General features: G+C 38.2%; 1 protein-coding gene across 20 annotated transcripts in view; it reads left to right on the top strand.

Moving 5' to 3' along the window:
* ADGRL3 (adhesion G protein-coupled receptor L3) overlaps positions 1-27,373 on the top strand; it is an 870,273-nt gene that overhangs the window by 764,392 nt on the left and 78,508 nt on the right. For all 20 annotated transcript variants that reach the window (XM_051819791.2, XM_051819792.2, XM_051819789.2 and 17 more), the window contains 2 exons: positions 9,321-9,530; positions 12,853-13,073. In XM_051819791.2, the coding sequence (XP_051675751.2) occupies positions 9,321-9,530; positions 12,853-13,073 (431 nt within the window). The remainder of the gene's footprint in view (positions 1-9,320; positions 9,531-12,852; positions 13,074-27,373) is intronic.

Genomic DNA, 27,373 nt, shown 5'->3' with positions numbered 1-27,373 from the left:
AGATATACCATGCCAACAGAAATGAAAAAAGAGCTGGTGTAGCCATCTTAATATTGGACAACATAAATTTTACCACAAAAACTGTTAGGAGAGACAAAGAGGGGCACTATATAATGATTAAGGGATCAATTCAACAGGAAGATATAACGATTATCAATGTATATGCACCTAATTACAGGGCACCGGTGTATTTAAAAGATTTGTTAAGGGACTTAAAGGGAGACTTAGACCCCAATACAATAGTACTGGGGGACTTCAATACTCCACTCTCAGAAATAGACAGATCAACAGGACAGAAGATCAACAAGGATACAGTAGATTTAATCGACACTATAGCCCAAATGGATTTAAAAGATATCTACAGAACTTTTCATCCTACACATAAAGCATTTACATTCTTCTCAGCAGTACATGGAACTTTCTCTAGGATTGACCACATACTAGGCCATAAAGCAAGTCTCAGCAAATTCAAAAGAATTAGAATCATACCATGCAGCTTCTCAGACCATAAAGGAATGAAGTTGGAAATTAGCAACTCAGGAATCACTGGAGCATATGCAAACACATGGAGATTGAACAACATGCTCCTGAATGAACAATGGGTCATAGAAGAAATTAAACGAGAAATCAAAAACTTTCTGGAAGTAAATGAGGATAACAGCACAACATACCAAAACTTATGGGATACAGCAAAAGTAGTGTTAAGAGGAAAGTTTATATCAATAGGTGCCTACATCAAGAAATTGGAAAGGCACCAAATAGATGAGCTTTCAGTTCATCTCAAGGATCTAGAAAATCTGAAGCAAACCAGACCCAAATCTAGAAGGAGAAGAGAAATAATTAAAATCAGAGAAGAAATCAACAGGATTGAATCCAAGAAAACATTACAAAAAATCAGCCAAACGAGGAGCTGGTTTTTTGAAAAAATAAACAAAATTGACACCCCATTGGCCCAACTAACTAAAAAAAGAAGAGAAAAGACCCAAGTCAATAAAATCAGAGATGAAAAAGGAAATCTAACAACAGACACCACAGAAATAAAAAGAATCATCAGAAATTACTACAAGGACTTGTATGCCAGCAAACAGGGAAACCTATCAGAAATGGATAGATTCCTGGAGACATGCAACCTACCTAAATTGAACCAGGAAGACATCGAAAACCTAAACAGACCCATAAATGAGACAGAAATTGTAATAGTAAAAAAGGCCCTCCCAACAAAGAAAAGCCCAGGACCAGATGGATTCACTGCTGAATTATACCAGACATTTAAAGAAGAACTAACTCCAGTTCTTCTAAAACTATTCAGAACAATCGAAAAAGAGGGAATCCTCCCAAATTCTTTCTATGAAGCCAGCATCACCTTAATTTCTTTGCTGGGAAAAGATGCATCAGATAAAGAGAATTATAGACCAATATCCCTGATGATATGGCGTGGAAAGCCAAGACACTCAGGCAAAAAAAAAAAAAAAAAAAAAAAAAAAAAAGACCCTAAATGAAAGATCTCTGTGAGTGAGATCCGAATGGCAAGAACAGATCATCAAAGAAGGAGGTACCTTTCCCTGAAGGGAGGAGAGAATTTCCACTTTGAGTACGACCTTGTCTAAATATGATCAGAGTTGGTGAACTCAAAGGCTTCCATAGCCTTGGCAACTCATGACAAGAGCCTAGGGTGATTACTGATGCCATAAACAAGAGTGTCAATTTGCTAAGTCAACAACAGGAGTCACTGTGCACTTACTCCTCATTTAGGATCTCTGTGCTTAATGTGCTGTACATGTGATTTAATGCTATAACTAGTACTCAAACAGTATTTTTCACTTTGTGTTTCTATGTGGGTGCAAACTGTTGAAATCTTTACTTAATATATGCTAAACTGATCTTCTGTATATAAAGAGAATTGAAAATGAATCTTCATTTGAATGGAAGGGGAGAGGGAGCAGGAAAGGGGAGGGTTGCGGGTGGGAGGGAAGTTATGGGGTGTGAGACATTGTAATCTGTAAGCTGTACTTTGGAAATTTATATTCATTAAATAAAAGTTAAAAAAAGAACATTTTAGGCTGAATGGAATTTTTCAGAATTTACATTTATACCGTCAAATATGCAGATAGGTGACTAATGTCCATATCTGAACAAGATGCTAAGTCTACCTCTTCTGAAGTTTCATCATGATCTTTAAAGGATTCTTGATGTTGATTCAAAACTCTTATTTTGCAAATCTAAGTACCTGAAAGCCACAGTAAACTTTGTTGAGTTGCCATGACTCAACTTATCACTTTTACACTGTGGAAATTGATGATCTGTGGGATTTGACAAAATCAGATCTACACTATAAGGGAGTGACACACTGGCTATCAAAATTTCCCATTTTGTTTAATCTCAGGTCACTTAGTTGCAAGCTGTCAGTCGGGAAATGTGCATGGAGTAAAGGAAATGAGACATAATGCATATTTATTGTTTGCTATATCCAAGCTAATTCAAGTCCCACTATTTCCAACAGAGCTTTGGTGTCTTTAGGGCAGAAGATAAAGTTTTGATTGACTTACAGAGACTTACCTGTGTGATTCAGTCTCCATGGGAGCATTCTTAATTATCTCCCATGCCTTGTCATAGATTCATTTCTGCATAGTGTGCAGTATGCTCCGTTTTGTTTCTTTTTCTGATCTAGTTTTGTGCCTACTTCCATTTGTTTTTAAAGGAACACAGTAGAGTAGCCTTCTTTTTCAGCATTGTCATGCTTGCTTTGATAGGTGAACTAGTAGAAAAGTGGTCACAGTATGAAAATTAAAGTAGTATGATCTTGATATAAAATACAAGTAATCCACAGGCAACATCAAAGAGGAGCTCAGGAACACAACCAACTTAAACTTCACAGTGATGTCACATTACCCAGATCAGTGCAACAGTGGATGATCCAGTATTAGGAAGTACAAATCATGGTTACCCAACATTAACACTGGGGAAGGGAATAGTCAGTAGGAGAGGTGGGTAGCAGAAATGAAGTTTTCTGTCTGGCTTCATTTTCTACTTTCACCCCACTTTAGATACTCCTAAAATCCTTCTGTTTCCTACTATTTGGGTTATTTCATTTTCCTTTAAAAATATCTAGTTGATCACCGATTGCTTTCTGTGTAGTCAAATGTAATAAACCATTTTCATACCTGTATCTGAGTTAACTCTTAGCTATTTTAAGGTACCTAGTTCTCACATTTTCCACTATTTCCTTCCCGCTTCCCTTCATTCTGGTAATTGAATATAATTCACTAAATATGGTGAAAATATTTTGTAATTCAGAAAAGAAAATCTCAAATAGCTTAGAGTGAGCCACATTATGATTCTGAAATAAGAGAGATTTGTTGAGCAAGTTTTACTGATTCCAAAGATTATTTGTATGCTGTTACTTGATAGTGTTTATATTTTTGCAATGAAAGCCTGAAAAATACTTAAGTTGATTTTCATTTGCTACAAATGTGAAAATTGCTGGTATGTTCTTTTGGTTAATTTACTATAAAAAAAAAGAACTACAATCATGTGGTCCTCCTTACTGAGTCACTATACTCTTTCATCTTGCTGCTCTATAAAGAAAATCCCAATTCTTGAGACCATTGAGCAAACTGCTTTCCCAAGAGCTTATGGGGTGACCCTTGAGTCTGGTGACCTGGTTCACAAAGTTAGAGAAATGCCAGGAACTTCTTTCCAAGAGTTTATGCCACATTTATCAGCAAATCGGCTTTCTGATCTACTGCCTGCAGTGAGATTCACAATTTAAGCTGATGTTTTATGCTTATGTGATATACTGATAGTAAAGTGAGTGCTTATGTATTTGAATTAAAAAAGAAATTTGTATTAGTTCCATTACAGATATTTCACAACAAGATAAGCTTAACAGGCAATTTAAAAATCATATTATTATACTTTAACAAATCCAACTCAACATTAAAATAATATATTATTAGGCAGAAAGTGAAATAGGTTCTTGATAATTACTGGCCTGCAGTTAATAATTATTAAAGGGTGGTTGTTCAAGCAGTGTCTGGAATGTGCAACTCTCTAAAATTGCTTTTTTTTAAAAGGAAAAATGATCTAGAGGGGTTCAAAATGAATTCCTATGGTTTTATGTCTCATCTGGCAAAATTTATGCAGTTAAAATGAGTATGCTTAAATCTATCCTCTTTGCTCTTTTAGCAATAAAATTGAAATTTCAAGATTTCCATAAAATGTATTAATGTGGTCAGGTTGTTCTTTTGTACATCATAAACCAAAAGTCACATTTCCCTAGTCCATGAACTGAGCTTTAGTTGTGTCAAATAGTCATATTGGTATCATTGATATTTTACATCGACAGAGTAGATTTCTCAAGACATTATTGTTTAAACCAGCCCTTCTCCCCATCATTCACTCTTCTGTGGTATTTGAGTACTTCCTGAACTATCCATCGTGACAAGGCAGGTTCGGTCAAATGAAAATAAAAGGAAAATCAGAAACTGTTCTTAGAAAACATTTGGCATTTCCCACATGAACAGAGACTTCATAGAAGGCTGAAAAACAAATACTGCTTTGATAAAAATTCGTTTTACAGAGGTTAGAATCATGGACTTTCCTGAAACCGTTTTCTGGTGATTCATTCTGTCATTCCCTTCTGAGGTTTTACTCTCATGTCTCTTCATCTTCTCTGAAGAAACTAATATCTTTGAAACCTTTGATTTTTTTGTAAGTTTTCCAAACAGTCTTTGCCATAAATTATACCAGTCTTTTGTACATACCCTGGGAAACGTTTTAATGTAAATCTTGGCAATTCGATTGGCTTCCTTGTTATAATTTAATTAATGAAGAATATTTAGATGAAATGTTCAATCTTCCTGTTGTTATTATTTAAAAGTCAAACACAATTGTATAGTACTAAAATTAGAATTTATATCCTAAAATTAAAATCTGCCTCCTTCAGATGCTATGGGCACTTTGTGACCTTAATTTATCAATAACTCAAATATTATTGATAATATAAACTAAAATGGAAATGATAAATTGAAATTAGGCCATTGGTTAACTGGTTGGATAATGTTTGGTACGTATAATTAAAATAACATTTATTATTTTTATCTTTCTGATCTACCCTGTATCATTCATACATATGTTGGATTATTTAAATGATTAAATGAACATTGTTGTGAGACATGAAAAAAAAAAAAAAACAACGTACTCAGGTTAGAAAAAGAAATAGATGAGCTGGTGTGGTGGCACACTGGCTGAAGCTGCCCCTGAGACACTGGCATCCCATACCAGTGCTAGTGCAAGTCCCTGTTGATTTACTTCCAGTCCACACACATGGCAGACCCAGCAGGAGTCCTTTGCTTTGGCCTGGTCCAGTGTGCTGTGTCGCTGAGCTATGATGTTGGGTAGGCGAGCTGGATTCAGTGCGTATTCGCCTAACCCCATTGTAAGTTCAGGAGCCTCTCTAGTTTGTTCAAGGTCACAATTACCAAATTGTAGTCACAAGGTTAAATTCAAGCTTGTAGACTCCAGAAATTACTTGAAAGTCTTCTTATTTATTCTGTATGTTTGACTCCATTTTCATAATTGACATTTTGACATTTCAGTATATCTTAGGGTATGAAAGCCTTCTTATTCTCCACTTGTAATTTTTTTCATCTTTTAGTAAAATAAATTTAGGCCAAATGATTTAAGAACCAGAGAGTTTTCATGTTTGAGCAAAAGGCAGTATGGTACAACTTGCTTGTAATCTAAACCAACTGTAGAAGAGAGTTAATTATTATATTTATTGTACATCAATTCTACTGTATGAATATTTTTTTTCAGGGGTTGGGTATTTGTGATGAGAATAAATGAAAACAATTTAAATTCTTGGAGTTTACTTTCTAATGGGATGAAATATGTAGTTTGTATTAGTCCCATGGGAAAAAAATACAGTTAAAGCCATACAGTCAAGATGGAGAAAAAAGGTGTTTACGGTAATTTCAGGTGTGGTTACTCAGAAGAACCCTCTGTGCCAAGGAGACATTTGAAGGAAGGACTAAAGAAGAATGACAAAACCTACAGCTGCTTTTTGTTAGAGCAGACCAGGCCAAGGGGACCTCAAATGCAAAAACTCTGGGGCTGGACGTCCCTGATGTTTTCAGAAAGCAGAATCAACCAAGTTAAAGTGGAATGACTGATGAAGAGAATGGAAAACTGTGTCATGGGTGTGGATCTGATGGGGCTGCGTGGGCCATTGTAAGGGCTGTGGGTCTTACATTTTTATTTAGGTGGAGGCTTTGGCCAAAGGAGTGATGTGACCAGACATGTATTTAAAAAGAATTGCTCTGCTCTACCAAATACCCAGGGAAGGGGAATTGGAGTCAAAGTTAAGAGATCCATTGGGAAGCTATTCCTAAAAAATCAGGTGGTTCCAATTAAATTGGAACAGTTAGGGTAATAAGAAGTCATCAGATTTAAGATAGATCCATAGAAGTCCCTGACAGATTAAATGGATTGTCTGAAGGAAATAAAGGAATTAATAGGACCTCTGAATTTTTTACCAGAACATTTCAAAGAATGGAGTCTTTATTTACTGAGATCGGGAAAAGAGAGAGGAAAGTCTGTTGGGGGAAGAGAATAGCACAGGGTAATATTAAGAACTCGGGTTTGAACATGTAATATTTGATACATCATAAAACATACAAATAGAGATTGGATGGATGATAAAGCTATACAGACTTAAAACTTTTCAGCTCTCAGGTATTTGATCTAAGAAGAACGGGAATATTATCATTAAAACCAAATATTTACTAGGCATTTTAATATATTAAGCATGGTAGTAGGAGGTGGGATATAGTAAGATGGTTATGATTTGTGTTCTCAATACATAGTGGTTTACAGCTTGTGTTATAGGTGTTGAGCTAAATGGTGTTCATTAACAAGGAAGCTCGGATACAGGACTAATATTTACATTGTTACAACTGTATCTGGGAGTTTTACTGAGTTGGCCAACTATTTGAAGGGAGGTTTTGTTTTGTTTTGTTTTGTTTTCATGCATTGGCTTCCTGACGTTCTGTTATAGAATACTATAAATAAGGTCCTTTAAACTTACATCTTTGTTAGCATTTCATGTTCATTGTTCTTTTTCATTCATCTTGCTGGTAAGATTTAGGTGCTTCCATCCTTTTATCATGGCCACAGTTGGTGTTGATATTTTTCAACCTAAACAATTGTACCTGAAAGGTGAACTAACCACTGGATTTGCTTGTTCTGTATTTGAGAGTCATGTACTTTTGCTACTGGCATTTTAAATCTGGTATTCTTTTCTCAATAACTCTGTATGGGGTTTTTGAAGCGCCTACTAAGGCACTGAGTAAAGTAAAAACATTTCTAATAATGCAGCTACCCAGGCAAAGGCAGGAGTTCTTTAGTTCCTTCTCTCTACTGTTTAAAAAATGTTTTGCATCTTTAGGATACATTTGAGAAGGTATTATAGCTACCGTTTTTCCCATTATGCAGACTGCTGAGCTGAGCATTGGCACTGGGTACTCACTCACAGCATCTTTCTCTAGAGTCAGAGAAGGAAGCAAATAGCTCTCTGTCGAAGGAATCAGGTAGCACTAACCACTTTGCACTCTCAAATAGAAAAAGCAATTTGAGCTGTCAGAGACCCAACACTGTGCTAGTGATATCCCCGGGAGAGCAGAGCAGTTAAAACCAAATTTCATGTGGTTTGCTTTCATGATTGGAGCTCCGTCTGAGGGATACACCGAGAGATATGCAGGAATCCACCGAAATGATCCCATTGATCGTGTCCTAGTGCAGGTCTTCATCAAGTAACCACCATGAAGTCGTATCTGGAAGCAGGAGAAGTGTTTTGGTTCAGGGTACGGCATGGTAACTCTCTCCTAAGAGCACCCACTTTCAGAGTAATCTTTGAGAGTGTGAAGTTTGAAAAAAAATTAAAATAGGAAACCTGAATATCAATCTGTTTGAAAACAACAAAAGTGTGGTCACTTATACCCTAAAGCTAAAACCAATATACATGAACTATATAATTGGAAAGGTATCAGTTAGAAATACAGCTGTTTATTGTCCACTGAAAATTTGTCCATGCACATACTATACTTTTACTACTTGTGTGTATTTATCTATAAAAATCAGTCATTGATTTGTGTGGTTTAGAATTTCCCACAAGTGTTATCATACTCTGTAGATCTTTATGTTGCTTGCCTTTTCAAACAATAAGATTTTTTTGTGAAGTGTCCATTTTTATATAATATAAATCTAGTACACTGATTTTCCATTATTTTCTATAAATATCATTGAATAAATTAATCTACATTTGTTTATGAATTCTCCTGATGAAAGATTACTTAGAGGAAGTGACAGTCGCAGGCAAATTCTCAACTCTGCTCTGACATCTTGGTACACTTACAGCCTCAGAGAAGTTGTTTTGGGTGAAGGCAAACTACCATAGGATAGAAACAGAGATTTGATTCTTAGAACAAGAACAGAAAGGAAATAGTGGGTAGACCATGGAACATGGCAAGTATGGAGCTCACAGGCCTATTTTAACAGAACCAAAAAAAAAAAAAATGCAGTTTCATGAAGTATTTTTATGAACTTTTTCTTGTTTCTTAGGTCTGCTATCTGTTTTGTTTTGATATTGGACAGAGCAGTTCTGAATACTTATTTTCTATCTATGTGTAGCAGGCTCTATTCATTAAAAACCCTTCGAGGATCAGACTTCCTGATGTCCTTAAGCCATTCAATATGAATATAAATCCAGTGAATTTCCTCATTCTTTTAGATCTTCCCACTAAGTAAATGGTACACATATGTGGCTATTCTGTAGACTTAAGTGGGAACCTTTATAAAAATACGTCCTTTTATGAACTCAGCCTTGGAAATTCTGATAAAGGATTTATAGCACAAAGCCTTGCTTTTTTATTTTTAGAATCCCTAGGTGATTCAAAAATCAATTGAGACAGCACTTCCTAGTGTATAGCTTAATTTTTAAATAGAATATTCTTCACCAGGAGTTGTATGAAAATTAGTCTAAAAAAGTGGTATAGTTTAAAAAAAAAACAATTTTCCTTGAAATATTTGACCAGAATTAAGTTGACCTGCCTCAGTATTTATATGCAACATATTGACATCCCTGAATTTGCAGTGACTCATGCATCAGAGAGCAGGTTAAACACTAGTAATTTATTTTATTCATGTGGATGTGGAGGATGTTTGGTACTCTATTAAAGTCACGTTTCCAGAATCTAGGCCCTTAGGAGACTTTGCAATTTCTTAGGCGTGATTGCAACTTACGGTTTTTCTGTTGTTTGCAGCACAGTGATGCAGTTCATGACCTTCTTCTGGATGTGATCACGTGGGTTGGAATTTTGCTGTCCCTTGTTTGTCTCCTGATTTGCATCTTCACATTTTGCTTTTTCCGCGGGCTCCAGAGTGACCGTAACACCATCCACAAGAACCTCTGCATTAGCCTCTTTGTAGCAGAGCTGCTCTTCCTGATTGGAATTAACCGGACTGACCAACCAGTAAGCCGTCTACATTTATACTAGTAAAGAGTTTCTCCACTTGCAGAGGCCCGCCACTTCCGGTGCTGGAGTACTTGTGTTTGCGAGCATCCTTACTTCTAGTTGTCTATGATACAGTTTTTCAGATCTGACTACGCTTTCTATGTCCTATGTCCTATTGTCATATAGAAGCAATGAATGTTATACATGAAGTATACATTTCTTTTTTTAATAGATTTCTATTTTAGAGACGTCTTTGATTAACCCACAACTTGAGCAAAAAAATACAGAGATGTCCCATATAACCTTTGCCGCTACATATGCATACCTCCTCCATTGTCAACATTGTCAACACCCCCCATTGGAGTGATATATTTGTGACAGTTGGCAAACCTGTGCAGACTGTCATTATCCACCAAACTTCATACATTAGAGTTCACTCTTAGTGTTGTATATTTTGTGAGTGTGGACAAATGTGTAATGGCATTTATCTGTTCTTATCACACAGAGTATTTTCACGGCCCTGGGAATCCTCCAATCCCATGGCCACTGGTTGTTTTTTTTTTTTTTTTTTTTTTTTTTTTTTTTTTTTTTATTGTCTATGAGGTGCCTTTTTTCCCCACTTAGTAGTATGCGTTTGTTTCCTCTACATCATTTTGCGACCTGATGATTCATTTTTTTAGCATTGAATAATATTCCACTGTCTGATGCAACATAGTTTATTTCTCCATTCATCTACTAAAGGACATCTTTCTTGCATCCAAGCTTTGGTGCTTATAAACAAAGCTGCTATAAACATGTATGCAGAGTTTTGTGCAGATACAAGTTTTTATCCTTTGGTAAATACCAACGAGTGTGATTGCTGGACTGCATGGTAGTGAACTATCTTCCATTCCCACCAGCAATGAAAGTGATGGACATTTCTTTAGAAATTGTTTCATAAACTTGTCCCTTGGAAGAATTGCATATTTTCACTGTTTTTTCCCCTCATTCTTTTAAACCATAGAGCTAAATATTGGGGAAAGTTTAGTAATATCATTTATGAAATGAAGGAATCTTTTTTAATAGATAGTAGTAGTTTCTTTTAGTTTTATACCTTACCTTTATAAACAGTTGATATTATCTTAAAATATGAATGTATGGAATAAGGTTTTCTAAATGACCTATTTTGGAGAACAGTAGAATCTGTAGGTCATTTTTACTATATATATAAACTCTACCAAAGTTTGATACTTTTATATTTGCTTGGTTTCTGTCCACCCCTTTGAGTTCCAGCCTCACTCTTCACTAATGCTTACATTTAGTCCTATCAAGGGTGAGAGGAAGAGAGAAAGGGGAAGAAAAAGAAGGAAAAAACAGGAACAATATTATCCAACTATTGTTGGTAAAACCAAGCAGAAAATAAGTCTTCAAATAAGTTTGTAGAGAATGCAATTAAAAGATAAATTTATTTTGGTGCAAAAACATTTTGAAATCCATGTATACAAGGAGTTCCATGAATGTTCATGGAAAATGTATATTATGGAAAAACTATGAATTTAAAATTTTGTGCATCAAAATAAACTGACTTTCTTATTCCGTTTTCCTTGAACTTCTAGAAGTACCCTTATGTGAATAGGAGACATAACTAATATATTGCACAGATTTTATGCCCACTTATAATTTTTATGAGGTCCTTTGTGTTTACTTAAGATTTATGTGCATTGTGCAAGTTTGCTGTCATGACTAAAACTTCAAAAGAAACAAAAATTTCCATTTTTTCCCCAAATAACTCAGAGCTTAATAAACCATTCATTTACTCCATACTGTTTTCTGGTATGTGTCCATATGTATGGAGTGCTTTATAATAAAAATGCAGTTGGATTCATGTTTGTAATTATACACTCATGGTTAATGGCTGCAAAAGATACAATTATGATGATTATATTTTAATTGGTTATTATATACTAATGTGACAGCTTTCCCCACAAATGCATACGTATGAATAAGCAATCAAAGTACATGTTTCTTTTCCCCAAAAAGTAAAGCCTATGATAACCAAAATTAATAGTTGAAGTTCTGACTCTAGCAAGCAATAAATGGAAAATTATGTTGTTTTCCAAAAAGATACTATTTTATTCTCTTGTTAACCTGCAATTCAGATGCTGTGTAGTTTCTTTTCATTTAGAAACTGTATTCTTATTTTTATTTCCTGGTGTTACGTATGCTAAGATGAACTCCACCAAACATTGCATACTGCACAAAACCAATGTCTGACGAGGAACATATGGAATAATGATTGATATGAAAAACGTGCGTAGAATAGATCTCAAACCCCTCTTCACTTGTGGTGCTAGTTAGGTGCCCTCTCCCACAGGCCTCATATAAGTGTTGATTAGGACCTGATTTCTTTCCAGCCTCTCAGGCACTGTATGTCCTCCTGTCTCTCTCATGGCCATCACTGTAACCCACTAAACTGACCTACCCCTTGCCTCATTTCTTAGGGCTCATACACATCAGAGATTCATACTACTCTTATCATTTCTGTACGTTTATTGAGCTTTTCTAGTAAAAGCTGTAGACTTTAGTCAAAACGTCTTGAAAAAAACAAAGAATCCCAAGGAGTGTTTCAGGAACCGACAACAGGAAATTAATAGAGGCTCAGCTGAAACTTGCAATGATTAGAGAGTATTCAGAAATAAATACCGAATGTCTGTTTTGACCAAGCTTGCGTAAACCGAAATTCAGGACAGTGACCAAAAAAAATTCAGAGAAATAAAGCACTTCTGGAATAGTAGATCCATGTTTGCTTCTGATCATCATAAACTTTCCAATATGACCTTAAATCTTTCTGAAACAAGGCAGGGAAGAAATAATTAGTTACTAATAATTAATACTCTCACCATAGAAGACTGCAATTAATGATATTATTTAATTTTAAGAGCTTTTATTCCCCCTGGCTTTAATGTTTCTCTCTCATGTATTATTAAAGAACTTAAGATGTTAGTACACACATTACCATGGCCAAGAGAAAAATTCCCAAGATCTATTTAAACATCCTTAGACTACCCTCAGTAATCATTACCCACAGGCTCTTACTAGGGTTTTTTTTCTGAAGTTTTTTTTCTTTACTCTAACGCCATGCTGTCATCCATCAGCTGTTATTAATGTTAAATGCAGTTTTCCGAGATAAGCTACATTTGATTAGTTTTCCATCTCCCTATTTTAGGAATCTTATCTAGATTATTCTTCCACGGACCTGTTTTGTCGCTGCAGTCTTGACACATGTTTGTTTTAGTCTCGTGGCTGTTGACAGATGGCCTGTGTGGTAGTCGTTGACTGGATCCTTTGTTCCTCTTCCTAGATTGCCTGTGCTGTGTTTGCTGCACTCTTACACTTCTTCTTTTTGGCTGCCTTCACCTGGATGTTTCTGGAAGGAGTGCAGCTCTACATCATGCTGGTGGAGGTTTTCGAGAGCGAGCATTCTCGGCGGAAATACTTTTACCTGGTCGGCTATGGCATGCCCGCTCTCATCGTGGCTGTGTCTGCAGCCGTAGACTACAGGAGCTATGGAACAGATAAAGTGTAAGTTATTGCTGGCTTGCTTTGCTTTTCCTCCTCTTAAGTCTAGTTGAAATAAAGGCGTTGGATTTTCTTGGAAGCTAAGGCCTTTGTATTACCTCCCAGCAGCAGACGAATGCACAAGAGAGGCAATGGGTATAACTCCCGCCATGGTTGTGCCGCCCGTTATGACATGAAAAGTAATGTGATCAGAAGATGCGAACACAGAACCTAATGAGGGATCATTTTGAAAGATGAGATCTTAAGCATGTCTTTTGTGAGAAGAATCACATTTCTGGAACAGAGAGAAAATATATTTGATTTGTATTGAACATAAGGAAGCTGGATGAAATGAGTCCTAGGGGGGCAGAAAGTAGAAGACTACACACAAAATTAGGAAAACCTTGATTTAGTATTGTCCTTTGAATTTACCAATTCCATGGCATCAGTTTTAAAGATGTGAAAACCGAGGAGCAGATAAATGAATTGCCTTTGCCTCTGAAGCTGGGCAGTGACAAGTGTGATAAGCCAAATCGGCTGTGTTTCCAATCAGCTTGGATCTTATTTTCTAAAGACTAAAATGCTTGGGGGCCAGCGCCGTGGCTCACTTGGTTAATCCTCCACCTGTGGCGCCGGCATCCCCTTTGGGTGCCGGGTTCTAGTCCCGGTTGCTCCTCTTCCAGTCCAGCTCTCTGCTGTGGCCCGGGAAGGCAGTGGAGGATGGCCCAGGTGCTTGGGCCCCTGCACCTACATGGAAGACCAGGAGGAAGCACCTGGCTCCTGGCTTCGGATTGGCACAGTGTGCTGGCTGTAGCGGCCATTTGGGGGGGTGAACCAAAGGAAGGAAGACCTTTCTCTCTCTCTCTCTCTCACTGTCTAACTCTGCCTAATTAAAAAAAAAAGTTTAAAATGCTGTATTTTTTGAGATGTGAAGGAAGGAACAGGGAATGTAAATTTTGACATAGAACTTCTCCATCAAATGGGAGAGACTAACTTCTGGTGAGTGAGTAGGTGAGGTCACAGGGAGAAGACTGGAGAATTGAAGAGCTTTGAAATGAGCACTATGGAAAATGTGTTCAGGAGCCAATTAGACATTAGTAGAAAGATCTCCAAGTAGCAGTGAAGTCTCAGATGAGTTAGATAATACCAATTTGTGCAGAAGTTAGTAAGCCAAATTTCCTAACTTCCCACCAGTACTCAGCAGCCTGAACATGCTGGCAGGAAAGCAGTTTGCTTCCCAGCAGTGAGGATGCATAAGGAGCAATGACAGGAGAGGATACCAGTTACTGGGAGCATCGTTTCAACTGCATAGGTCGTTGGGCTAGGGCACCAATAGTGCAATTAAAAGAAAACCGTCCAATTTCTGGGGTTTTCTCCCCTTGAGTACAGTGACAGGCTATATGCAGCCATCTGTCTAAATGTAACTCCTAATTATTTTTAAATCTAACCTTTGTGAATTGTAGTAAAATCTGAGTTCACTCTGTGGGTCCCAGTGACAACTGTAGAACAGATGAGGATTAGGAAAAAACAGTACCTGAAGGCACCTCAAAGGCATTTTAGGTCAGAGGCATACAATTGAGCGAGGTATTTTTCATTTTTAAGTAACTTATTTATTGATATCATTTGCACACCATGAAATTCTTTCCCATAAAGTTGCACTTCAGTTGCATTTCATGTGTTCACAATGTTATGCACTCACCCCCGCCATCAAATTTGAGAATATTTTCAAAAGAGGGCCATTAGCAGTCATTTCCCCTGGATCACAGGATTTTATGTTTTTTCTAAGATTTTTCTTTTATTTGAAACGCAGAGTGACAGAGAAAGACGGAGAGAGAGACACACAGAAGGAGAGAGAGAGATCTTCCTTCTACTGATTCACTCCCCAAATGGCCACAGGGCCAGAGTTAGGCCAGGCTGAAGCTAGGAGCTTCTTCCTGGTCTCCCACATGGATGCAGGGGCCCAAGCACTTGGGCCATGTTCAGCTGCTTTCCCAGGCGCATTATCTGGGAACTGGATTGGCAGTGAAGCAGCTGGGACTTGAACCAGTGCCCACATGGATGCCAGGGTCACAGGCAGTGACTTTACCCACTATACCCCAGTGCCAGCCTAGGATTTTGCGTTTTTATGGTGATGCACTTTCCCACTCAGAGATTGAGTTGACTGGTTGAATTATCTGTGACTTTATACTAGTTCAAATGCTGTTCTTAAGCATTCAGTTTTGCTCTCTTACAGTTCCTTTTATTTTTGACAGTGATTTTTTTTCTCCATATGTATTTGCAAATCTTCCTGTGACTCAACTGACTTGACTTGTTTGCTTTGGTTTTAGTAATTTCTTTTGAAACAGATGTCATTTTCTGGATAGTAGAAATCTGTCTTTTCTTAGAATCAATAATATGTACTCTCTTGTGACTTTGTTAAAGCTTTGGCCATCGTTGCTTTAATTTCCTGCACCATGACTGGAAGCTCTCATTACTGATGTTATTACTGTGTGGGAATACAGGCTAATTTATTTCCCAGGCACTGAGTTAAAACAAGCCTTAATAGTTCAGTTTTGCAATTATGATTTTCCCCAACACAAAGAGAGGCAAAACAGATGCAGACAAAAGGGAGGATATATGAAAGAGGAAGAGAAAGGGATAAGGAAAATTTCATTATAGTTCTATCACAGATGGGCGTAAAGCATTTTAGTATCTTATTTGTACAAGTTAAATGGATTGTCCACAGTGAGGCTTTCAGAATACGTGGAAAAAGTATTTAACGTCTACTTTTTTGGGAATTCATTCAACTGATTCAATACCTGAGTAATAGGTGTTGCAAAGGGAACCATTCTTCCTTCACAGAGTAGCTGAAGTGAATGGATCATGTTTCCATTGGGGCTTCTTCAAAGCATCTTCCAAAGAAAAATGCAAGCAATGAATCTTGACATAACTTGGGTAATTTCTGAATGTAGAATTATAGATCTTGGTCCTTATCAAATCTATCATCATTATTCCAATTTATGTATCTGAGTGCTTGTATTTTATTTCATATGATATTTTGTACTTTCTGCACACCACCTGACCCTTCTCTTCATGTAACTTTGCCATCTTGTTTTAACTTTTATTTATTTGAGAGACAGAGAGGGAATGAGTGAATGAGCACCTCCATCCAGTGGTTTACTCCTGCCTGCAATGGCCCGGAGCCAGGAACTCAATTCAGCTCTTCCATTTGGGTGGCCAGAACCCAATTACTTGGATCATCACCCCTACAGCCCCCACCCCACCAAGGCTTTGCATTAGCAGGAAGCTGAATTCAGGATCCAGAACCAGGATTCAAACCCAGGCACTCTGATATGGACTTAGGCATCTTACCCATTAGGCCAAATTTGTTTTCTACTGTTACATTCCTTGGAATTTGCATTGCTTTTTTAAGGTATACATATTTATAGTCCCCAGTTTAAGATAAATTGGAATTAGCTGGCCGGCGCCATGGCTCACTAGGCTAATCCTCCGCCTTGCGGCGCTAGCACACCGGGTTCTAGTCCTGGTCGGGGCGCTGGATTCTGTCCCGGTTGCCCCTCTTCCAGGCCAGCTCTCTGCTGTGGCCTGGGAGTGCAGTGGAGGATGGCCCAAGTCCTTGGGCCCTGCACCCCATGGGAGACCAGGAGAAGTACCTGGCTCCTGCCATCGGATCAGTGCAGTGCGCCAGCCGCAGCACCAGCTGCGGCGGTCATTGGAGGGTGAACCAACGGCAAAGTAAGACCTTTCTCTCTCTCTCTCTCTCTCTCACTGTCCACTCTACCTGTAAAAAAAAAAATTGGAATTAGCCATAATTTAGAGAAGTAATATTAGCCACTTTCTATTTTTTTAAATTTTTATTCATTTGTTTGAGAGCGAGGAAGAAAGAGAAGCTCCTGTGTATTGCTTCACTCGCTGAATGCCTGCAACAGACAGAACTAAGGCCAGGACCTGAGATCTTAGAGGCCTGGTAAATGGGTGGCAGGAACCTAAGTACCTGAGCTGTCATCACTGCCTCTGAGGGCCTGTGTTAGCAGGAAGCCCGAGTCAGGAACTGGAGCCAGGTACCGAACCAATGTGGGATAAGGGTATCCAGACCAATGTTCCAGCTGGTAGACTAACACTCAATATAGCAAATGCTTACAACTTAGAAGAGTTTTTTCACTTATTTTTGGGAACTTTAGGACTTTTAATTTTTTTACCCCTCAGTTTCACTAACCTAAGTGAATATGCTTACTGTAATACAAATAGACATTTCTCCATTTGCTCTTCTCTCAATGTGTCTGTTTCATTGTACTGACAATGAAGTTGTATTTCTGAAACCTTTAATAATAGTAATAATAGCTTACATTTCTAAAAAGTAGAAAATCTTACCAATGGTAAGAGATAAAGTAATTGTTTCTGTAGTTACACAAATGCTATTTTTATACAGGTAACAGTAACTTTCACATTCCATCTGCCTGATGGTTCATGTTTTTCTGTGAAGTGTTATCAGAGCTGTTGAACTTATTATGTATGAAACACATACACACAAAGTGTACATAATTTGATTTTAAGAAGTTGCTTAGTTTTCCATCAATTTATGATGCTTGTGAGACAGTCATTTTCAGATGTTTGCTTAATGAAATCTTTTTGTCTGTATTTTGTTTTCAAGAATGCACCTAGACTAATATTTATTTATTTATTTTTCTTTTTTCATTTTTCTTTCAACTTTTATTTAATAAATATAAATTTCCAAAGTACAATTTTTGGATTATAATGGCTTTTCCCCCATAACCTCCCTCCCACCCACAACCATCCCATCTCCCACTACCTCTCCCATTCCATTCTTCATCAAGATTCATTTTCAATTATCTTTATATACAGAAGATCAACTTAGTATATACTAAGTAAAGATTTCAACAGTTTGCACCCACACAGGCACACAAAGTATACAGTACTGTTTGAGTAGTAGTTTTACCATTTATTCCATAGCACAACACATTAAGGGCAGAAGTCTTACATGGGGAGTAGGTACACAGTGACTCACATTGTTGATTTAACAATTGACACTCTTATTTATGACATCAGTAATCACCTGAGGCTCTTGCCATGAGCTGCCAAGGCTATGAAAGCCTTAGATTAATATTTAATCATTACTACCAGACATTTTCAAAATCCATTTAAAAGACTAATAGTCATTTTTTTTAAAATCTCAACTAGTAGACCACAGATCTAAATTGCACTGTTAATATTAGGCTCCTATTTCCATTTTATCTCTGCTTTTGTATTTTCCCTCATCTCTCATACTGTTATCCATATGAGCATTCAGTGAATCTTTGCAGTGTGGCACTGTCAGAATATAGTTACAGCAAGACTGGCATTGGCTGAACAACAATCCAAACAGAACTGATTTAGAAATTCAGTGGTAAATACTTTCATTTTATAATAATGAAACTAAACATCTCATGGAAACAGAAAGCATTGCAGTATTACCAAAAATGCCAACTGCTAGAACAGTTAATTTTCATTTATAAAAAGTCACATTGATAGTTTATAGCATTTTCCTCACATCCACAACTGAAAAAGCAGTGTTGCCATCATGGCGGATTGGAAGAAGGTGACACAGGAAAGGGGCCAAGCCCAGAGAACAGTGTAAAACATAAAATCTGGTCTGAAAAATTGATAAGGGGATCCTGAAAGACGTGGATTAAAACATGAATATTTCTATTCAATCAGCAAAACATCTTAAAGTACTAGAATAGCCAAGCTCATAAAAATAATTGGAATCAAACTTTATGATCTGAAAATTGTTATAAATCACCTACTAAATCTTACGTTAGTCTTCCTACCTCACTAGTTCAAGAGTAGCTCTAAAAGACATAATCTATCTTCCCTGTGTAGTTAAAGACCCCCAGATTTCTTTATTTTCATTTCATCATCTAACCACCACAAGCATTGGGGTAGAAAAGTGATTATTGATTTTTTTTAAAAAATTCACACTATAATATTATTCCAGAAAGAGCTTACTCAAGGAACATTGAACTTGATGATAGTATCTGTGTGTTATATGCACAGATTTACTTTATATGTTTGCTCATAATTTCTAAGCACTTTAACCCATTCATATGAAATCCTGTAATGACTCATTTGGAGTATTTCTCTAAACTACTATTATATGACATAAAGCACTTTAACTTATTCTGTTTTATTGACATGAAGCATCTGCCTTATTAGGTACACTATCAGTAGATGTGTTTGACTATGGCTTCACTAGTGGGGAGTGGTGCAAATAATGAAGTATTTTCATTGATAGATCAAGGTAATCATTCAATATGTATATAAGGAGTATGTGTGCATATTTATATATTATTTTAGTAAATTAAAGAACATGTTTTGTGTACATGTGCATTGAAAACTGAAAGTTTATTGTGTAATCTTTGGCTCACCTAAGAACACTATTATATATATTATCATCATATTTAAGAATTGATAGAGATTATCATAATATTTAAGAATTCTGGTTTCAGCATAAATTTTTCTATGAAGGAGTTAGTGACAACAGAGCTATATCAGAGATCATGAGGACTACTGCCCGGTTACCATCAAAATGCAATAAGAGGCCAGATCTGTAGCACAGTGAGCTAAGCCATGGCTTATAGTGCCGGCATCCTAAATGGGCTCCAATTTGAGTCCCAGCTGCTGCACTTCCAATCCAGCTCCCTGCTAATGCACCTGGGAAAGCAGCAGAGGATGGCCCAAGTGCTTGGGCCCCTGTACTCATGTGGGAGACATTGAAGAAGCTCCTGGATCCTGGCTTTGGCCTGACCCAGCCCCCGTCATTGTGACCATTTGAGGAGTGAACCAGCAGATAAAAGATCTATTTCTCTCTCTCCTCTCTCTGTAACTCTGCCTTTCAAATAAATAATCTTTTTTTTATTTTTATTTTTTTAACTTTTATTTAGTAAATATAATTTTCCAAAGTACAGTTTATGGATTACAATGGCTATTTCCCCCCATAACTTCCCTCCCACCCGCAACCCTCCCATCTCCCACTCCCTCTCCCATTCCATTCACATCAAGATTCATTTTCAATTATCTTTATATACAGAAGGTCGATTTAGTATATATTAAGTAAAGATTTCATCAGTTTGCACCCACACAGAACATAAAGTGTAAAATACTCTTTCAGTACTAGTTATAGCATTACTTCACATTGGACAACACATTAAGGACAGAGATCCCACATGAGGAGTGAGTACACAGTGACTCCTATTGTTGACTTAACAATTTGACACTCTTGTTTATGGCGTCAGTAATCTCCCTAGGCTCTAGTCATGAGTTGCCAAGGCTATGGAAGCCTCTTGAGTTCTCTGACTTTGATCTTATTTAGACAAGGTCCTAGTCAAAGTGGAAGTTCTCTCTTCCTTTCAGAGAAAGGTACCTCCTCCTTTGATGGCCCATTCTTTCTACTGGGATCTCACTCTCACTCGCAGAGATCTTTCATTTAGGTGTTTGTGTTGTTGTTGTTGTTGTTTTGGTGTTTTTTTTGTTTGTTTGTTTTTTGTTTTTTTGGCCAGAGTGTCTTGGCTTTCCATGCCTAAAATACTCTCATGGGCTCTTCACCCAGATCTGAATGCCTTAAGGGCTGATTCTGGATTCTGAGGCCAGAGTGCTATTTAGGACATCTGCCATTCTATGAGTCTGCTGTGTATCCCGCTTCCCATGATGGATCGTTCTCTCCCTTTTTGATTCTATTAGTTAGTATTAGCAGACACTAGTCTTGTTTGTATGATGCAATGAGATGTTCCACGTAAATTCATGTGTTGGACTCGAGTTTTATTTGAACACAAAAGTATGATAACTTTTACAGCTACTGTTAGAGATATAGATCTGTACTCTAGGCAGAAGTAGCTGTAATATTTCACTCTGAGGAATTTATGGGGAGTGTGATAAGAGTTATAGAGGCATTATGTTGGGGCTAGCATTATGAGACAGTGAGTTAAACCTCCCATATGGCATCCCATATGAGTACCTGTTTGAGTCCCAGCTGTTCCACTTCCAATCCAGCTCCCTGCTGGTGGCCTGGGAAAGCAGCAGAAGATGGCCCAAGTACTTGGGTTTCTGCCCCCCATCTGGGAGACCCAGAAGAAGTTCCTGGCTCCTGGCTTCAGCCTGGCTTTTACCCCTGACCTTTGCAGCCACTTGGAGGAGTGAACCATCAGATAGAGGATCTCTCTCTCTCTCTCTTTTCTTCTCTCATCTTTCTCTGTAATGCTTTCAAATAAATTAACAAACAAATCTTTTTTGTTTAAAGATTCACTCCCCAAATTGTCTGCAATGGCCAGAGCTGCACTGATTCTAAGCCAGGAGCCAGGAGCCTCTTCCGGGTCTCCCATGTGGGTGCAGGGGCCCAAGGACTTGGGGCCATCTTCCATTGTTTTCCCAGGCCACAACAGAGAGCTGGATCAGAAGTAGAGCAGCCAGGTCTTTAACCGGCGCCCATATGGGATGCCGACACTGCAGGTGGTGGCTTCACCCACTACACCACAGCTCCAGTCCCATAAATAAATCTTTAAAATAACTAAATAAAAATTGAATAATGTATCCATTTAATAATTTTTATTTCATTTTATCTGAAAGGCAGAGAAAGAGATGGACAGAGAAAAAGAGATCTTCTTTCCACTGATTCATTTCCCTAGTGCCCACAGCAGCTAGGGCAGGGCTAGGCTAAAGCCAGGAGCCTGGACTTCAGTTTTCAACTCCCAAAGTAGAAGGGACCCAACTTCTTTTTTTTAATATTTATTTTTATTTATTTGAAAGAGTTACACAGAGAGAGAAGGAGAGGCAGAGAGAGAGAGAGAGAGGTTTCCATTGCTTGTTCCCTCCCCAGATGACTGCGTTGGCCGGAGCTGTGCCAATCTGAAGCCAGGAAACTGGAGCTTCTTCTGGGTCTCCCACATGGGTGCAGGGACCAAAGGACTTGGGCCATCTTCTGCTTTCCCACACCATAGCAGAGAGCTGGATCAGAAGTGGAGCAGCTGGGACTCAAACCGGCACCCATATGGGAAGCCGGAGCTGCAGACAGCAGCCGGGCCCAGGCCCCAATTTCTTGAGCTGTCACCTGCTACCTCCCAAGAAACATATTAGCAGGAAGCTGGTATTGGGAGCTGGACTCAAACTCAGGCCCTCTGACATTGGATACAAGTGTACTAAGAGGCATCTTAACTGTTACAGCAAACAAGTTCCCTGAACTGTGGCCTCTAAATAAATGGTTTATGATACATAAATTAAATTGCAATTGAGTTACTTAGAGATACTAAAACTTTTGCTTGAGACATGTCTCAGTAATTTGTATGTTACCCACAACATTTGTATTTCCTATCTACCCATTGAGAATTTATAAATTAATTGACAGTTTTACCAATTTTGCTTCTCTTGGAGAAACCGTGAGTACCCACAGGGATTTGGAGTCAGACTAGAATAGAATTCAGACTCAACTGCTTATCAACTGCATGGCTATGGGCAAGCTGCTTTGGTTTGAGTTTTACTTTCTTAATATGTAAAATAAGAAATATTTACAAAATAGTTGCAAGACGACTCTGGTGTTTGAAATGGTATGTCTGTATATGTGCAAGTACACATGTGTATGAGGGTGCTTCATGAAAAAACAGACTATGAAAAAATTGTGCATTTCAACCTTTTTTTGCCACCAAAATAAACTTATCTTTTATTCTATTTTCTACAAACTTTGTTTTGAAAGATTTATTTATGTATTTGAAAGGCAAAGTTACAGAGAGATGGAGAGAGACAGAGAGAAGAGGGATATTTTCCATCTTCTGGTTTACTCCCCATATGATAGCAATGGCCCCAGGGCTAGTTCAGGCCAAAGCCAAGAGCTGGAAGCTTCAACTGGGTCTCCCACAAAAATGGCAGGGGTCCATGTAGTCCATCTTCCTTCACTTTCCCAGGTGCATTAGCAGGAAATTGGATCAGAAGAAGAATGGCTGGGAACAGAACCAGCGCCCTGTGGGATGCCAGTCGTGCAGGCAGCGGTTTAACCTGATGTGTCACAATGCTGGCCCTTTCCACATACTTTCTGTAGTGCCCTCTTATGTGCATTTGTATGCACATTTATGTATATATTATACAAAGTGGCATATATTTATTAAATCAGAAATATTATTACTGGTACTATGATTTGGCTGAAACAAATGAATACACATTTTATGATTAGTGTTATTTTTTAATATAAAATAAATTGTATTGGGGCCGGCACTATGGTGTAGTGGGTTAAGCTGCTGCCTGCAGTGCTGACATCCCATATGGTTGCTGGTTCGACACTCAGCTGCTCCACTTCCAATCCAGCTCTCTGCTATGGCCTGGGAAAGCAGTAGAAGACAGCCCAAGTCCTTGGGCCCCTGCACCTGCGTGGAGACCTGGAAGAAGCTCCTGGCTCCTGGCTTTGGATCAGCACAGCTCAGGCTGTTGCGGCCAACTGGGGAGTGAACCATCAGATGGAAGACCTCTCTCTCTCTCTCTCTCTCTCTCTGCCACTCTTTCTCCCTCTGTATAACTCTGACTTTCAAATCAATAAATATTTTTTTAAAATAAAATAAATTGTATTAAAAGCATCTATTATTTTTTCAGATTTTTTTTTTTTATTTGAAAGGCAGAGTTACAGAGAGGCAGAGTCAGAAAAAGAGAGAGAAAGAGAGAGAGAAAAAGAGAGAGGTCTTCCAAATGCTGGTTTACTCCCCAAATGGCCACAAAAGCCAGAGCTGAGCTGATCCGAGTCCAGGAGCCAGGAGCTTCTTCCAGGTCTCCCCCAAGGTACAGGGGCCCAAGGACTTGGGCCATCTTCTACTGCTTTCCCAGGCCTTAGCAGAGAGTGGGATCAGAAGTGGAGCAGCTGGGACTTGAACGGCACACATATGGGATGCCAGCACTGCAGGCAGCAGCTATGCCACAGTCTGGCACAAAAAGCATCCATTTATTAGATTAGTGTTTCTAATTCTTATGCTATCACTTCGTATCGATGCAAGCAAGATAGACCCACAGGAATTACTCCAATATTTAGTTGTGTTAAATTATAATAGATAGTGCTATTCATACATGTGTAGTCCATCATAGGAGTGTAAGATATATGATGCTGGTGATATAGTAAAGTTCTTTTTTAAAAAGAATAAAAGGTTGGGAACATAAGGACAACATATGCTATATTTCATACATTAGAGCTTGTTTTTAATTCTAAGAGCCAGAACTGTAGCTGTATAAATGTTAGTCTTGCCTAACACTGATGTCACCACATTCCTGTATTATTGTGGCAACCTGTCCAGTTTATATACTCGGTCACAAAGTATTTAAAGACGATTTGGTTTATGAGTGTGCCGTGATGGAAAGCGCACTTAAAAAACTTTAACAAATGTACAATGCAATAAATTTAGAACTAAATTTATTACAATTGATGTATCTGTCCCTTTCCTGTTTTTTTCCTTCTTTCCTTCCTTCTTTTTATTATTTTTTCCTCATTCTCCTGACATTGTATATGGTATAAGCCATATATAACCATATAGCTGGTACAAATATAGAGATATCTGCATCTGTAAAAGAGCAAGGAGCTTATATAGTTGAGAAACCCTCATGACCAACCTGATGTAATTGAGCCGGGTAAATTGCATGGTCTGACGGTAGCCAAGATTGTTACTGTTTACATTTAATATAAAGGAAACTTGAGTCTATGATTTAACATCCTGTAGGAAATGAAGTAAACAGCAGAGCTAAAGTCTGTTACTTCAAAAAACTTGGATAGTCACATGTCTACTTTCATAAGAGTAAATGAAACGAACAGCGCAGTCTCCCAAAGCATCTTAATGGCACTGCACACGTGTGCTGACTCAGATGAAGGCACTACACTGTGGCCCTGTTGTTAGTGTTCTCAGATATTGTAAGGTGTACATTTTAGGTGACATGAGTGTATGTTGGTTATTTACCCATATCATTTTCTACCCTTGATCTTAACCAAAGGTCAAGAAGTGCTGGCCATATTATTTTCTAAATACAGAACCATGACTTTCCAAAATGACAGACGATAAAATGAAGAGGAGTAGTTTAGCAATGGAAGAGGATAAACTTTGGTCATCGGGGTTTGTGTTATCTAGTATTGTGAAATTACTATCATCTGCTTTGAGAAATTATTTTCTTTTTTTCTGAATAATCCTGAAGGTGGTTGGTACTAGTTGGAACGGTAATTGACATTTCTGTGAAGATATCGACACTTTTATGATTAATTTGTAATGATGTTTTCACATTTTGGAAGAGAAAACTTCTGAAGAAGAGTAACAGTTTATCCTTGTAGTTTAGCACTAGCTTTGTAAAATTTTAAATAATTATTTATACTTGAGAAGCAGAGACAGAGAGAGATGGAGATGGAGATGAAAGGAGAGAGAGAAAAAAAATACTCTCGTTTATTGGTTTATTCCCCAGATACCTGCAATGATCAGGGCTGGGTCAGGCCAAAGCCAGGAGCCCAGAACTCAATCCAGGTCTCTTACATTAGTGGCAGGGACCCAACTTCTTGCAACATCACCTGTTGTACACTGGCAGGAAACTAGAGTCAGAAACAGATCTGCACCTTGACTTGAAGAATGCCAGTATAAGGTGTAGGTGTGTGCAAACCATCAGCTTAACCTCTAGGCCAAATGCCTACTTCTAACACAATTTTTAAAGTGCTGAAACCAGTAGCATATTTATTCAGTAAAACATTTAACTTTTTTTTGACAGGCAGAGGTAGACAATGAGAGAGAGAAAGAGACAGAGAGAAAGGTCTTCCTTTTTCCGTTGGTTCACCCCCCTGAAATGGCCGCTATGGCTGGCACACTGCGCCAATCCAAAGCCAGGAGCCAGGTGCTTTCTCCTGGTCTCCCATGTGGGTGCAGGGCCCAAGGACTTGGGCCATCCTCCACTGCACTCCCTGGCCACAACAGAGAGCTGGCCTGGAAGAGGAGCAACCGGGACAGAATCTGGCGCCCCAACCGAGACTAGAACCGGGGTGCTGGCACCGCAGGCAGAGGATTAGCCAAGTGAGCCGTGGCGCTGGCCAAAATGCTTAATTTTGTAAAGATTTATATATTTATTTGAAAGAGTTACAGAGAGGTGCATATATATACAGAGAGAGAGAGAGAGAGAGAGAGAGAGAGAGAGAGAGAAATCTTCCATCCGATGGTTCACTCTGCAATGGCCGGAGCTATGCCAATCTGAAGCCAGGAGCCAGGAGCTTCTTCCAGGTCTCCCCCAAGGTACAGGGGCCCAAGGACTTGGGCCATCTTCCGCTGCTTTCCCAGGCCATAGCAGAGAGCTGGATAGGAAGTGGAGCAGCCGGGGCACGAATCAGCGCCCATATGGGATGCTGGCACTGCAGGTGGCAGCATCACCCAGTACGCCATAGTGCCAGCCCCATCAGTAAAACTTTATCATGTATAAATATATGTAGCTTTTATTATTTGAAAAAATAAGCTACAAAAGAAATTTTCAATGATTTATTTGTATTAAATAAATGAGAAAAAGGACAAGTCAGAGTTTGTAATATTTGAAGCCCTGTTTTGAATTCCAGAATATATATATATATTGCTTCAAATGGTTTTAGTATGACTTCAAATATACATGTAATGTAGTCATAATGCACTTGTTCTTTAACAATAAATCATGTCTTTTTTGCACTACTTCTTTAAACATAATGTATAGATTATATATATTTAGTTTATATTTTATACATATTTTATATATATCAAGATATTTGAGGTATTTTAAAAATTTAAGCCTAGTCTACCAAAATTACAAATATCACAAATGAAATATTTCTTGGTAGATGAAGGCAACATTCAAATAAATGAAACTCTTCTTTAGCAGATCTATATGTCCATCTGCAAATTGTACTTAAGTATGCTTTATGCAGTAAATGGTGCTTCTTGTATCTTTAGTGTCAATAATTCATCCCAATCTCCCCTCAACCACTGATTTTGCATTGTATCCAAATGACGTTGAGGAGTCAGATTTTTGAAGCTCTGTGTGCCCAGGCATGCATGTATACACTGACATAATACTCTTCTCCAACTTAAACCAGGGAAATGTGCATGTGTGTCAGCACATGCACGGTGAACTAAAGCAAGAATCATGTGCATTTTTAAGGTAGCTAATTTGGAAGAGAGGAAAGGCAGAAAGCTTAGAGAAAGCCAGCATGTAGCCAAAAACAACAGCAGGTGTGGCCATATGGCAATCAAATTAGAAACGGGATTCTTGCCACACAGCCTTCCAGAAGATGGGAGAGCTGGCTGGCCCCCCTGAAGGGA

The sequence above is a fragment of the Oryctolagus cuniculus genome, chromosome 8, assembly GCF_964237555.1.
Source record: "Oryctolagus cuniculus chromosome 8, mOryCun1.1, whole genome shotgun sequence".
In the NCBI taxonomy this organism is placed as follows: Eukaryota; Metazoa; Chordata; class Mammalia; order Lagomorpha; family Leporidae; genus Oryctolagus; species Oryctolagus cuniculus.
Note: the sequence above shows the minus strand (reverse complement) of the source record. Positions and strands in the feature narration are given on the sequence as shown.